General features: G+C 38.9%; 1 protein-coding gene across 2 annotated transcripts in view; it reads left to right on the top strand.

Moving 5' to 3' along the window:
• LOC127644603 (GPI-anchor transamidase-like) overlaps positions 1–14,198 on the top strand; it is a 44,074-nt gene that overhangs the window by 20,883 nt on the left and 8,993 nt on the right. For both annotated transcript variants that reach the window (XM_052127861.1, XM_052127864.1), the window contains exon 10: positions 784–859. In XM_052127861.1, coding sequence (XP_051983821.1) covers positions 784–859 — 76 coding nt within the window. The remainder of the gene's footprint in view (positions 1–783; positions 860–14,198) is intronic.

Raw genomic sequence — 14,198 nt, 5'->3', positions numbered from 1 at the left:
AATTCATTATCTTATGGGTCATGTCTAACTCAATAAAAATGTTAACTCAATAATTGAAATGGAGTTTATTCTTACATTCAGAATTTTGCCCAGACCTGGCCTTCTATAGAAATTCAGAAGAGATCTCAACAAAGTCTCAAACGTCTCAAAATAGGACATATAAATTTTAGAGTTATGCAATCTCTTAAGACATTTTATGAGGAACATTTGAGTCTAAATTGATACTTAAATAAAACATAACTGAGGATGCTATTAAAGCTGAAGTGAGTCATTTCTGTGCCTTTGCAACACCAAATGAAATTTGAGATTGATTTTTTTTTTTTAAGTGTGAAACTCTCCATGTGTGCAGTGGTTGGTTTAATAAATAGTCCTGTCCCAAATTCACTGCATTGGTTGAGCCAATGGTGCTGTGTTAGGCTGACTGGGATGGTACTCTAACTAACAGAGCTAGGTTTTGAAAGTGCAATAGAGCCGTGGTATTTACAGTTTTGGTAAAAGCAACTTACTAAGTACAGTACTGTAAATGTTATATCACACCATTGTGGTATCTCAAAGCTATTACGTTGGAGTATGAAGCCCAACTGACAGCGAATTGGAAAGTACACAAATTAGGCTTCTAAATCAAATGCCGGCTAATTCCAGTATATAGATGCCTCAAAAACGTATAGAGAAAATAATGTGCCAATCATTGTATTCATATTTAGACAATCCTAGTATTTTAACATCCTGAAGTTACACACTTCACCTTTTAAAGAAGGATTTGTTTCCTCTGCTTTGTTTCAGGTCTGTTAGTGGCGCTCTACAGATCAATTCATTGACATATGTGGACCAGCTACCAGTGGCTGAAATAATTAATCAGGTAAGCCTGGCGTTAACTCTTGTTTGAATGTGTAAATGAGGACATGGGTTCTTTTGAATATGATTCATGACCGTGAAGTGGAAACACTGTAAAAACTGTTTTGTTGATTCAATTCATTGCATGTTTTTTTTTTTTAACTGACTTAATTGAATACGTTTTTCTCACAAATAAAAAGTAATCTGAACTGATTGAATGTAGTTATAAAACTTCAATGTAGTTTACTGAATTTCAGGCCTGCTGCTAGTTTTGCACTTCAGGGCAGTCTCGTCTTGAGAGACACATTAAATAGTTTGCTTTGGAGGCACATAGATGTTACCACTTGACATACAATCCTCAGTAATGGTGATACTCAACAAACATAATTAAGTAAAAGATGAGTTCTTAACATTACCACACAACTATTTATCAACATTAATGACAAAAACAACAACAGCACCACAAATAGCAAAGAAATAAGCCTACAACACTAACCTCATTATTTATTCATGCTGCAATGCATGCTGGGAGCTGGAAAATCTTTGTTTGATCAATTTTGTTAAGCGAGTAGAGATGATAAATACACTTGTTGATTCAACTTAAGTACAAGTTCATAGATTCACAACTTAAAATGTTAAGCTGACTTGACTGTTTAGTTGTATCAACTCAAAAAAGCACCTTGGTACAACTAGATGTCAAAATGTTTCGTTTTTTTTGCAGTGAAGTAGGCAGAGTCTGTTTAGCAATATGTTTTACGGAAACCCTTTACCAGCTGAAATATGGGTTTCAATTGAAGCAAATTAAGTAGGGTTGTTTCCATAGGGCACAAATGAGCATAATGTTGTACTACAAAAATACAAATATTAGAAGGAAATATTCATTTAGCATCATAGAGGTGAGACATTGGAAGCAATTTGGGCCTCATGCCGCCAGGACAACGCACTGTGTTATCTTTGCCCAGCATTAACAACGTGTACGATAATAAAGCACTAAGGTATTTAATTATGTTTTGTATTTACCTTGCTGCTGTTCCTTAAATTACTAGTAGCTGTTAAAAACCAATGTTGTGACCATGTTATATGTGAAATTTACCAATTTGTGATGGCCTTACCTGCTTCTATGCATACTGTACAACATGGACTGCACAGTCCAGTTACTCCCAGAAATGGAATCTACGTAAGCACAATCATAACATTTTGAGCGCAGCATTCTCTGTTAGTTCAGTGAAGTACCTGTAAGAACTGAGCTTTGAATGTGCGTGCTTCTTATCTGTGTCACTACATGTTGATGTCAGGCACAGTGCAGATGTCCTGAAGTCTTTTGCATGAATATTTATGCAGTTATATGCATGCCTTTTTACATTTTTATATGGGAAAGTTATTTCCTTGTAAAGCCTCATGTAATCAACAACATTTAAATTTCTTGGTTAGTTACACTTAAAACTTCTCCACCAAAATGAAGCTGATGCAGGAGTCAGACCTGAAGCCCAATCTGGCCTTTTTTATACCCACTGTTATGGGATGCAAAATTTGGCTCTGTCCCTGTGAAACTAGATTGAACGAAAAGACAAAGTTAATATTGTCTGCACTGAAACATTTAAAGCACTGCCATTCCAGACACTTTATTTCCCTCTGTGGGAAGTAAAATTATTTTATTATTGAATTATTTGTATTATTATAAATATTTTAATATTATTGTTTTTTATTTAATAAAAATAATTTAATATTATTAATATTAAATTAATATTATTATTAATAATATTATTATTATTATAAAATGTGTTTTAATACATGTGTGAATTGATTGCACTGAATTTAATTTGTTATATATAGTTAATAGGGCTGTCATTACTTGCATGATATCCAGATTAATTAATTGAATTAATGGCAATTTATCAGGTATAATACATTTTATTGCTTTTATGCTGAAATACCACATTGACATATTCAGACCCTTTGCTATGACACATTAAATTTTGTTCAGGTGCATCCCATTTCTCTGGAATATCTTCGAGATGTTTCTACACATTGATTTGGAGTCCTTCGGTTGAGATGTTAAAGCGAGGTCCTGGCTCTCTGTAATCCCAGGACACTTCTTGTAAAGAGTAGGGGTGTAGGTGTGTCCTAGCCAAATTCCCCCATTGGCCCTTATCAATCATGGCCTCCTAGTAATCCCCATCCATTTATTAGTGGTGCTTGCAAAGCATCACTATTGTAATCTCACATACTTATTATTATACTTTTCATTTTTATTTTTATTAGTGGTGCTTGCAAAGCATCACTATTGTAATCTCACATACTTATTATTAGTGGTGCTTGCAAAGCATCACTATTGTAATCTCACATACTTATTTTTATTTTTATACTTTTTATTATTCTATCTCCGTACAAAACTTCGGCACCTAACTCGTCCCGCACCGTTTGGCGTAGACCCACGAATGAGGTGTCAAATCGAACGGCCTATTGAGGACACGTGTGCTATGACTTTTATAAGCGATCGGGGTACGGTAATTGCCCCAGGGGCAAAAAAGCGGCCGAAAAATCCCATAGACTTAACATTGCGACAAACTTTGACGCGTCACAGCTCCGAGCGAGGATTTCGCAGAAACGTGTGATTTGCCACATTTGAAGAGGCTGGCAGGCTCTGTAAGAGCATACCTCAAAATGGGGTAAAAGTTGCACCCCTGGGGGCAGGAGCTGCCCAAAAATGCCCCAATTGACTTACAATGGTGTAGGACGGCCCATGAAATGAAATGGCATTGGGATTTGTATTCAACATAGCTCTGGATCACAGTGTCATAGAGACAATGGGGCGGGCTCATTTTACTCAGACGACCAATCAGTATCTCAGGATCATTTTGAATCTATCAAGCCACGCCCTAGCAACAATTTAGAGCACCTTAGCAACAAGTCCCATACACTTCTAATGAAAGACATCAAAGGGATATCTCCGGATAGAAGTTTCATAGAAACACAAGGGTGGTCTCGTTTCACTCGGGGCAGCAAACAGCCAATCATGAATCACCTCAACACTTCCTAGCCCCTCCCTAGCAACCATTGTCGAGCACCTTAGCAACCAAAATCCATAGAGGATATCTTCCATTCTGAATGTCACAGAGGCATGGGAGTTGGTTTATATCATTCATACTGACAAGCAGCCGTTGGAGATTAATGATTGGCAGCTGCCAAGCCACTCCCTAGCAACTAAACAGAGTACCCTAGCAACCCTTTAGCAGTAACTATATCTCTGCACCAGAAAATCAGAGAAACTTCTGGGTTGATTTATTTCAATCAGGATGGCAAGGACACTTCATTAGTATCACTAAGGTAACTGCCTAGCAACCAGATGGGGTTACCCTAGCAACCGAGTAACAAATCACATATCTCTGCATCAGAAAAACGTAGAGACTTCCGGGTTGACTTATTTCAATCAGGATGGCAAGGACACTTGATTACTATCACTATGATTACTGCCTAGCAACCAGATGGGGTTACCCTAGCAACCGAGTAACAAATCACATATCTCTGCACCAGAAAATAGTACTGACTTCCGGGTTGATTTATTTCACTCAGGATGGCAAGGACACTTCATTACTATCACTATGGTAACTGCCTAGCAACCAGATGGGGTTACCCTAGCAACCGAGTAACAAATCACATATCTCTGCATCAGAAAAACGTAGAGACTTCCGGGTTGACTTATTTCAATCAGGATGGCAAGGACACTTGATTACTATCACTATGATTACTGCCTAGCAACCACATGGGGTTACCCTAGCAACCGAGTAACAAATCACATATCTCTGCACCAGAAAATAGTACTGACTTCCGGGTTGATTTATTTCACTCAGGATGGCAAGGACACTTGATTACTATCACTATGGTAACTGCCTAGCAACCAGATGGGGTTACCCTAGCAACCGAGAAACACATCACATATCTCGGCACCAGAAAAGAGTACAGACTTCCAGGTTGATTTATTTCAACCAGGATGGCAAGGACACTTCATTAGTATCAATATGGTAACTGCCTAGCAACCACATGGGGTTACCCTAGCAACCGAGTAACAAATCACATATCTCTGCATCAGAAAACGTAGATACTTCTGGGTTGACTTATTTCAATCAGGATGGCAAGGACACTTGATTACTATCACTATGGTAACTGCCTAGCAACCAGATGGGGTTACCCTAGCAACCAAATAACAAATCACATATCTCTGCATCAGAAAAACGTAGAGACTTCCGGGTTGACTTATTTCAATCAGGATGGCAAGGACACTTGATTACTATCACTATGATTACTGCCTAGCAACCAGATGGGGTTACCCTAGCAACCGAGTAACAAATCACATATCTCTGCACCACAAAATAGTACTGACTTCCGGGTTGATTTATTTCACTCAGGATGGCAAGGACACTTGATTACTATCACTATGGTAACTGCCTAGCAACCAGATGGGGTTACCCTAGCAACCGAGAAACAAATCACAGATCTCGGCACCAGAAAAGAGTACAGACTTCCGGGTTGATTTATTTAAACCAGGATGGCAAGGACACTTCATTAGTATCAATATGGTAACTGCCTAGCAACCACATGGGGTTACCCTAGCAACCAATTAACAAATCACATATCTCTGCATCAGAAAAACGTAGAGACTTCTGGGTTGATTTATTTATGACCATAATTTTTGTTCTTTTCAAGCATGCTATTTCACGAGTTTTGCCACGGCAAGCACCACTCACATTTTCTTCAGGAAATGTACCTATCTAGTTTTTATTTTTATATCTCTTAACAAAACTTCGGCACCTAACTCGTCCCGCACCGTTTGGCGTAGACCCACGAATGAGGTGTCAAATCGAACGGCCTATTGAGGACACGTGTGCTATGACTTTTATAAGCGATCGGGGGTACGGTATTTGCCCCAGGGTCAAAAAAGCGGCCGAAAAATCCCATAGACTTAACATTGCGACAAACTTTGACGCGTCACAGCTCCGAGCGAGGATTTCGCAGAAACGTGTCATTTGCCACATTTGAAGAGGCTGGCAGGCTCTGTAAGAGCATACCTCAATATGGGGTAAAAGTTGCACCCCTGGGGGGCAGGAGCTGCCCAAAAATGCCCCAATTGACTTACAATGGTGTAGGACGGCCCATGAAATGAAATGGCATAGGGAATTATATTCAACATAGCTCTGGATCACAGTGTCATAGAGACAAGGGGGCGGGCTCATTTTACTCAGACGACCAATCAGTATCTCAGGATCATTTTGAATCTATCAAGCCACGCCCTAGCAACAATTTAGAGCACCTTAGCAACAAGTCCCATAGACTTCTAATGAAAGACATCAAAGGGATATCTCCGGATAGAAGTGTCATAGAAACACAAGGGTGGTCTCGTTTCACTCGGGGCATCAAACAGCCAATCATGAATCACCTCAACACTTCCTAGCCCCTCCCGAGCAACCATTGTCGAGCACCTTAGCAACAAAAATCCATAGAGGGATATCTTCCATTCTGAATGTCACAGAGGCATGGGAGTTGGTTTATATCATTCATACTGACAAGCAGCCTTTGGAGATTCATGATTGGCAGCTGCCAAGCCACGCCCTAGCAACTAAACAGAGTAGCCTAGCAACCGTTTAACAGTAACTATATCTCTGCACCAGAAAATCAGAGAGACTTCTGGGTTGATTTATTTCAATCAGGATGGCAAGGACACTTGATTAGTATCACTATGGTAACTGCCTAGCAACCAGATGGGGTTACCCTAGCAACCGAGTAACAAATCACATATCTCTGCATCAGAAAAACGTAGATACTTCCGGGTTGACTTATTTCAATCAGGATGGCAAGGACACTTGATTACTATCACTATGGTAACTGCCTAGCAACCAGATGGGGTTACCCTAGCAACCGAGTAACAAATCACATATCTCTGCACCAGAAAATAGTACAGACCTCTGGGTTGATTTATTTCACTCAGAATGGCAAGGACACTTGATTAGTACCACTATGGTAACTGCCTAGCAACCAGATGGGGTTACCCTAGCAACAGAGTAACAAATCACATATCTCTGCACCAGAAAATAGTACTGACTTCCGGGTTGATTTATTTCACTCAGGATGGCAAGGAGACTTGATTACTATCACTATGGTAACTGCCTAGAAACCAGATGGGGTTACCCTAGCAACCGAGAAACAAATCACATATCTCGGCACCAGAAAATAGTACAGACTTCTGGGTTGACTTATTTCACTAAGGATGGCAAGGAGACTTGATTAGTATCACTATGGAAACTGCCTAGCAACCAGATGGGGTTACCCTAGCAACCGAGTAACAAATCACATATCGCTGCACCAGAAAATAGTACAGACTTCCGGGTTGATTTATTTCAACAAGGATGGCAAGGACACTTCATTAGTATCAATATGGTAACTGCCTATCAACCAGATGGGGTTACCCTAGCAACCGAGTAACAAATCACATATCTCTGCAACAGAAAACAGTACAGACTTCCGGGTTGACTTATTTCATTCAGGATGGCAAGGAGACTTCATTAGTATCACTATGGTAACTGCCTAGCAACCATATGTGGTTACCCTAGCAACCAAGTAACAAATCACATATCTCTGCATCAGAAAAACGTAGAGATTTCTGGGTTGGTTTATTTCACTCAGGATGGCAAGGAGACTTCATAAGTATCACTATGGTAACTGCCTAGCAACAAGGAGGGGTTACCCTAGCAACCAAATAACAAATCACATATCTCTGGATCAGAACATCGTAGAGACTTCCTGGTTGACTGATTTTACTCTGGATAGTAAGGAGACTTGATAAGTATCACTATGGTAACTGCCTAGCAACCACATGGGGTTACCCTAGCAACCGAGTAACAAATCACATATCTCTGCACCAGAAAATTGAAGAGACTTCTGGGTTGATTTCTTTTAATCAGGATGGCCAGGATACTTGATTAGTATCACTATGGTAACTGCCTAGCAACCAGATGGGGTTACCCTAGCAACCGAGTAACAAATCACATATCTCTGCATCAGAAAAACGTAGAGACTTCCGGGTTGACTTATTTCAATCAGGATGGCAAGGAGACTTCATTAGTATCACTATGGTAACTGCCTAGCAACCAGATGGGCTTACCCTAGCAACCGAGTAACAAATCACATATCTCTGCATCACAAAAACATAGAGACTTCCGGGTTGACTTATTTCAATCAGGATGGCAAGGAGACTTCATTAGTATCACTATGGTAACTGCCTAGCAACCAGATGGGCTTACCCTAGCAACCAAGTAACAAATCACATATCTCTGCATCAGAAAAACGTAGAGACTTCCGGGTTGACTTATTTCAATAAGGATGGCAAGGACACTTGATTAGTATCACTATGGTATCTGCCTAGCAACCAGATGGGGTTACCCTAGCAACCGAGTAACAAATCACATATCTCTGCATCACAAAAACATAGAGACTTCCGGGTTGACTTATTTCAATCAGGATGGCAAGGAGACTTCATTAGTATCACTATGGTAACTGCCTAGCAACCAGATGGGCTTACCCTAGCAACCGAGTAACAAATCACATATCTCTGCATCAGAAAAACGTAGAGACTTCCGGGTTGACTTATTTCAATAAGGATGGCAAGGAGACTTGATAAGTATCACTATGTCAACTGCCTAGCAACCAGATGGGGTTACCCTAGCAACCGAGTAAAAAATCACATAACTCTGCATCACAAAAACGTAGAGACTTCCGGGTTGACTTATTTCAATCAGGATGGCAAGGAGACATCATTAGTATCACTATGGTAACTGCCTAGCAACCAGATGGGCTTACCCTAGCAACCGAGTAACAAATCACATATCTTTGCATCAGAAAAACGTAGAGACTTCCGGGTTGATTTATTTCACTCAGAATGGCAAGGACACTTCATTAGTATAACTATGGTAACTGCCTAGCAACCAGATGGGGTTACCCTAGCAACCGAGTAACAAATCACATATCTCTGCATCACAAAAACGTAGAGACTTCCGGGTTGACTTATTTCACTCAGGATGGCAAGGACACTTCATTAGTATCACTATGGTAACTGCCTAGGAACCAGATGGTGTTACGCTAGCAACCGAGTAACAAATCACATATCTCTGCACCAGAAAACCGTACAGACTTCCGGGTTGACTTATTTCACTCAGAATGAAAAGGAGCCATGTATTGTACTACCTTGCTAACTGCATAGCAACCAGATGGGCTTACCCTAGCAACCTGGTAACAAATCACATATTTCTGCACCAGAAAATCGTACAGACTTCTGGGTTGATTTATTTATGACCATAATTCTTGTTCTTTTCAAGCATTCTATATGACGAGTTTTGCCACGGCAAGCACCACTCACATTTTCTTCAGGAAATGTACCTATCTAGTTTGATCTATAACTCTACTTTCTGCTCTATACCAATAGCTGGTTTGTGGAGAGTATACTGGAGCACGGTGGCTGCCGTCGCATCATCCAGGTGGATGCTGCACACTGGTGGTAATTGAGGAGAGTCCTTTGTTCACTGTGTAATGCGCTTTGAGTGTAGTATCAGAAAAGCGCTATATAAATCTAACTTTCACATGTGGCAAATTCAATTGACACCTGTCTATATAATGTCTCACTGCTGAAAATGCTTATCAGAGCAAAAACGGGAGAAGAGCTGACCAAGAACCCGATGGTCACTGGTTGAGCTCCAGAGATCACGTGTGGAGATGAGAGAAACTTTCAGAAGGACAACCATCACTGCAACATAACACTATTCTGGGCTTTATGGCAGAGTGGCCAGACAGAAGTATCTCATTAGTGCAAGACACATGAAAGCCTGCTTGGAACTGGCAAAAAAGCACCAAAAGGAATCTCAGTCTTTGAGAAACAAGATTCTCTGGTCTGATGAAACTAACATTGAAATGTGTTGCCTCAATTCCAATCATCATGTCTGGAGGAAACCAGGCACCACTCATCACCTGCCCCATGCCATCCCAACTGTGAAGCATGGTGGTGGTAGCATCATGCTGTGTTTTTTTTTTTTCAGCGACAGGGACTGGGGGACTTGTCAGGGTTGAAGGAAAGCTGAATGCAACAAAATACAGAAATATCCTTAATGATAACCTGGTCCAGGATGCTCAAGACCTCAGACTGTGCCGAAGGTTCACCTTCCAACAGGACAATGACCCTAAGCACACAGCCAAGAAAACGCAAAAGTGGCTTAGGGACATTTCTGTGAATGTCCTTGAGTGGCCCAGTCAGAGCCCGGACTTTAACCCAATCCAACATCTCTGGAGAGATCTGAAAATGGCTGTGCACTGACAGTCACCATCCAACTTGACAGAGCTTGAGAGGATCTGCAGAGAAGAATGGCAGAAAATCCCCAAATCCAGGTGTGCAAAGCTTGTAGCATCATCATACACAAAAAGACTTGAGGCTGTCAAAGGTCTATGGGCTGAAATATGTGCCACCAGAAACTGAATTTGAACTATTTATATTTGAATTTGAATGGCTAAACTTGAATAATTGCATTGAAAAACTGAATTTGAATCACATAATTTGAAATTATATTGTTTAATTAAAATTGAATTTATTCAAAAACTGAATCTGAATTGTATCATTTGAAATTGAATTTATTCGTTTGGAACTGAAGTCCAATAAAATTTGATCCTCACTGAAAATTAAACTCTCTATATATCTTCACATTCACTTCTCACAATTCAGATTCAGTTCTCAAATTCAATTTCAAGTTACTGAGACAGACATCCGGGTAGTTGGAGGATGAAGGAAGAGCAATCGAGCACAGATCGATAGATAGCGTTCATTGGCGCACAGGACTCCTCTTGGGCCAATCAGCACCAATGTTTTGGAGCACAGTACGTTACCCGCCATGAAACTATGGAATTACGATTGTGTCAATAATAATGAATGTAACTTTATAAAACTGAACGTAACTTTATAAAACTGAACGTAACTTTTTCAGAAACTATCAAAAATATTCCATTACAAAAGAAGAAAAACACAATTAAAATGAAAAAAATGAACTTAGTCGCACAAATTTAACAGGCTCTTCAAATATGCTTCATTTTTTGTTAATGTTTTTCAAAGATTCGTTTTCGCAAATCGTGGATTCTGAATACATTGCCACAGATTTCGCTTATGCTTCACAGTTTTTCGTTTGCTGTTTTGAGACAAACCTCTCGTGGGGGTGGGCTTAACAGTGATCTACTCTGATTGGATAGTGAGCTTTTGATGGACAGGTGCTCTCTGACCCGGATGTACAGACGTCACTCAGTGGCGCGCATATTAGAAAGCTCTCGCGGTGATTTGTAGTTATGCAATACGTTGTGCTTTGTTGTATTACTTACTAACAATATGTAAATAACATTTGACCTATAATGTTATAATTTAATATTATATGAGACCTTCGATCGTCTAATAATCGTCTTCGATCAGTCTGTAAAGATGAGCTCTCAGGAGAGACACGGAGCGGCATCATCTTCCTGAAGATATATAGAGAGTTTAATTTTCAGTGAGGATCAAATTTTATTGGACTTCAGTTCCAAACGAATAAATTCAATTTCAAATGATACAATTCAGATTCAGTTTTTGAATAAATTCAATTTTAATTAAACAATACAATTTCAAATGATGTGATTCAAATTCAGTTTTTCAATGCAATTATTCAAGTTTAGCCATTCAAATTAAAATATAAATGGTTCAAATTCAGTTTCTGGTGGCACATATTTCAGCCCATAAAGGTCCTTTAACTAAGTACTGAGTTAAGGGTCTGAATACTTATGTCAATGTGATATTTCATTTCTTTTTAATAAAGTTTTCAAAAATCATTTTTTTGCTTTGTCGTTATGGGGTATGGAGTATAGATTGATGTGAAAAAATAAATATTTAAAGCATTTTAGCGTAAGCCTCACTTACATAACAAAATGTGAAAAGAATTAAGGGGTCTAATACATTCTGAATGCACTGTGCGTACTGCATATATGTATATATACAGTACTGTGCAAAGGTGCAAAAGTTTTACTGTGCAAAAGCATATTGTCGCAAAAGCATTTGTCTTAATATGGTTATTTATATCTTCAGCTTTAGTATGTCAATAAGACGTATAAATGCTAGACACCCAAACATTACTTTAATAGAAAATAATAGAAAATATTAGAATAGAAGAACTGGGAGACCTGCAACAGATGTTATGGCCCCCACAAAGCCCCCCACTGAACATTGTGTCAGTCTGAGATTACATAAAGACACAGAAGCAATTGAGATAGAAGAACTGTGGTGAATTCTCCAAGAAGCTTGGAACATCCTATCTGCCAACAACCAAGAGAAACTGTGTCCAAGTGTACCTAGGAGAATTCGTGCTGTTTTAAAGCAAAAGTTGTCACACTGAATATTGATTTAGCTTTTTTATGTTTATTGACGCAGGCCATTGTTGTTGTGTCTGACTGGTGGGCCTTCCCAAACAGAGCAAATATTTACACTTTTGGGGGATATCAACCTAAAAATTGTTTTAGTTCAAATTAAGCTGGGAAAGCAGAAAATATTTTAACATAGAAACAATTTCACATCAGCTTTCACATGTTAAAACGACAGCCCTAGTATTTAAATAACTCTGAACTCAATTAAATTATTTAGAATTAAAACAAAAAATGTAAGACAAACAAACAAGGACTATCTTAGTTACATAGTAACATTGGTCATGTTGTCACATAGCTCTTATATCTGTGGAAATGCAGTCCTTTTATAAAAGCATTCTGCTGATCACCCGGCTGAGCACAAGCTCTGACTATTTTTGGTCAAGGACCAAGGACTAAAAAGAAAACCACACTCAGACCTCCTTCAGAGTTCTATTTTTTTTTTTTTTTATTCAGTGTTCCTAGTGTAATACTTTTTTAAACATGAAGTGAAGGCATTGCCATATGCAATAAATTGTAAACCAGCAACTAATTTCCCATTTGATAAAGTGGAGGTTGCTGTCCAATACCTAGCTGGTATAAAAAGAAGATCTAGAAGACTGTCATACTACTTAGGATTTATGCTTGTTATGAGTCAAGACTGCTTGTTTTCTCAGTACATTGCTCTGCTAAAAATGAGCTTTGCAGAAGAAATTTAAAAATGTGAATGTTCTGTTCAAAATTAAGGACAGTGGAATTGTTGGCAGTAAGTGGATATGCAGGGAACAGTGTGAGATTGAGGACTATGATGAGCCGTCCCTCCAGCAGTCATTCAGTCAGGAATCTGTGATTGGACTCTCCCTCCCACTGCGTGCTGACTCTATTACTGGCCTCATGCAGACTGCATTTCAACCTTTGATCTCTCTCTTTCTCTCACCGCATCAAATCCTATTAGTGACATTCCTGGTCTTTTGTGAATTTTGAGCAAGGACATAAATAAAGCCGGCCTTACTCTGCTCCCTTAACTTGCTGTCATTCTTGTCTAAACATATTACTGTCGGACAAATTGTCCAAGCATCTAAATTATTCCCTCATAAGACAAAACGCTACTCTTTAAATTGCTGTTCTGATATAAGATTGCTGGAGAAACATTTCTGAAATAATTCTATTGTTTGTCATTCCCTGAGATGGGAACAGAAAATAACCCTTTTCTTCTTGCTTTTTAATTTAAATTCCCAGACCACAGACTTTCTATCATGCAATAAAAAAGCTCTGCACACTGTTCTGTTCATATTTTGGCCCATTCATCCAAACAGATGCATTTCAGTTGGATGGTGATTGTGCATCTCCATTTTTTTAAATAGTGCACTAGATTCTTGGATTGAGTCTCTTGCAAGGGACTGTGTATTATGAATTGGCAAATCTACTGCAATACAAACCAGCTCAGGGCAGATCTATTCTGTTGCATTGTTATTTGACTTTTCTTTTGATATACAAAATAATAGCGATAATAATTTACATAGATTTACACAATTACAGTACACAGACTAGGGGTTTGACAGCATTTTCCAGTGACAAATTAACTGGAAGTCATTAATTTGCGCTGAGAGTTGGCGATTTGAGGAAACAATAGTGACCGCAGCCATTGGTGAAGCTGAGCATAGTTTAACTTAAATTATGCAAATGAAATGTGGTGACTTTAAACTTTATACTTCCTATTTTAAATGAATTAGTTAAACTGAATTTGTATTTGTTATTTGTAGATTGTACCCTTTTTTGCCCCAAAAACATTGAGTAAACGATTCCCAATCAAAGGAAGCACATATGCATTCCTCTGCTATTTTATACTTTTCCTTTAAAATGCATTAATATAGACTTTCAAATCAAATGAGATTGGTTTACAGATACATTTTTTGGGA

The sequence above is a fragment of the Xyrauchen texanus genome, chromosome 6 (genome assembly GCF_025860055.1).
Source record: "Xyrauchen texanus isolate HMW12.3.18 chromosome 6, RBS_HiC_50CHRs, whole genome shotgun sequence".
Lineage (NCBI taxonomy): Eukaryota > Metazoa > Chordata > Actinopteri > Cypriniformes > Catostomidae > Xyrauchen > Xyrauchen texanus.
This window is presented reverse-complemented; position numbering and strand designations above follow the sequence as displayed.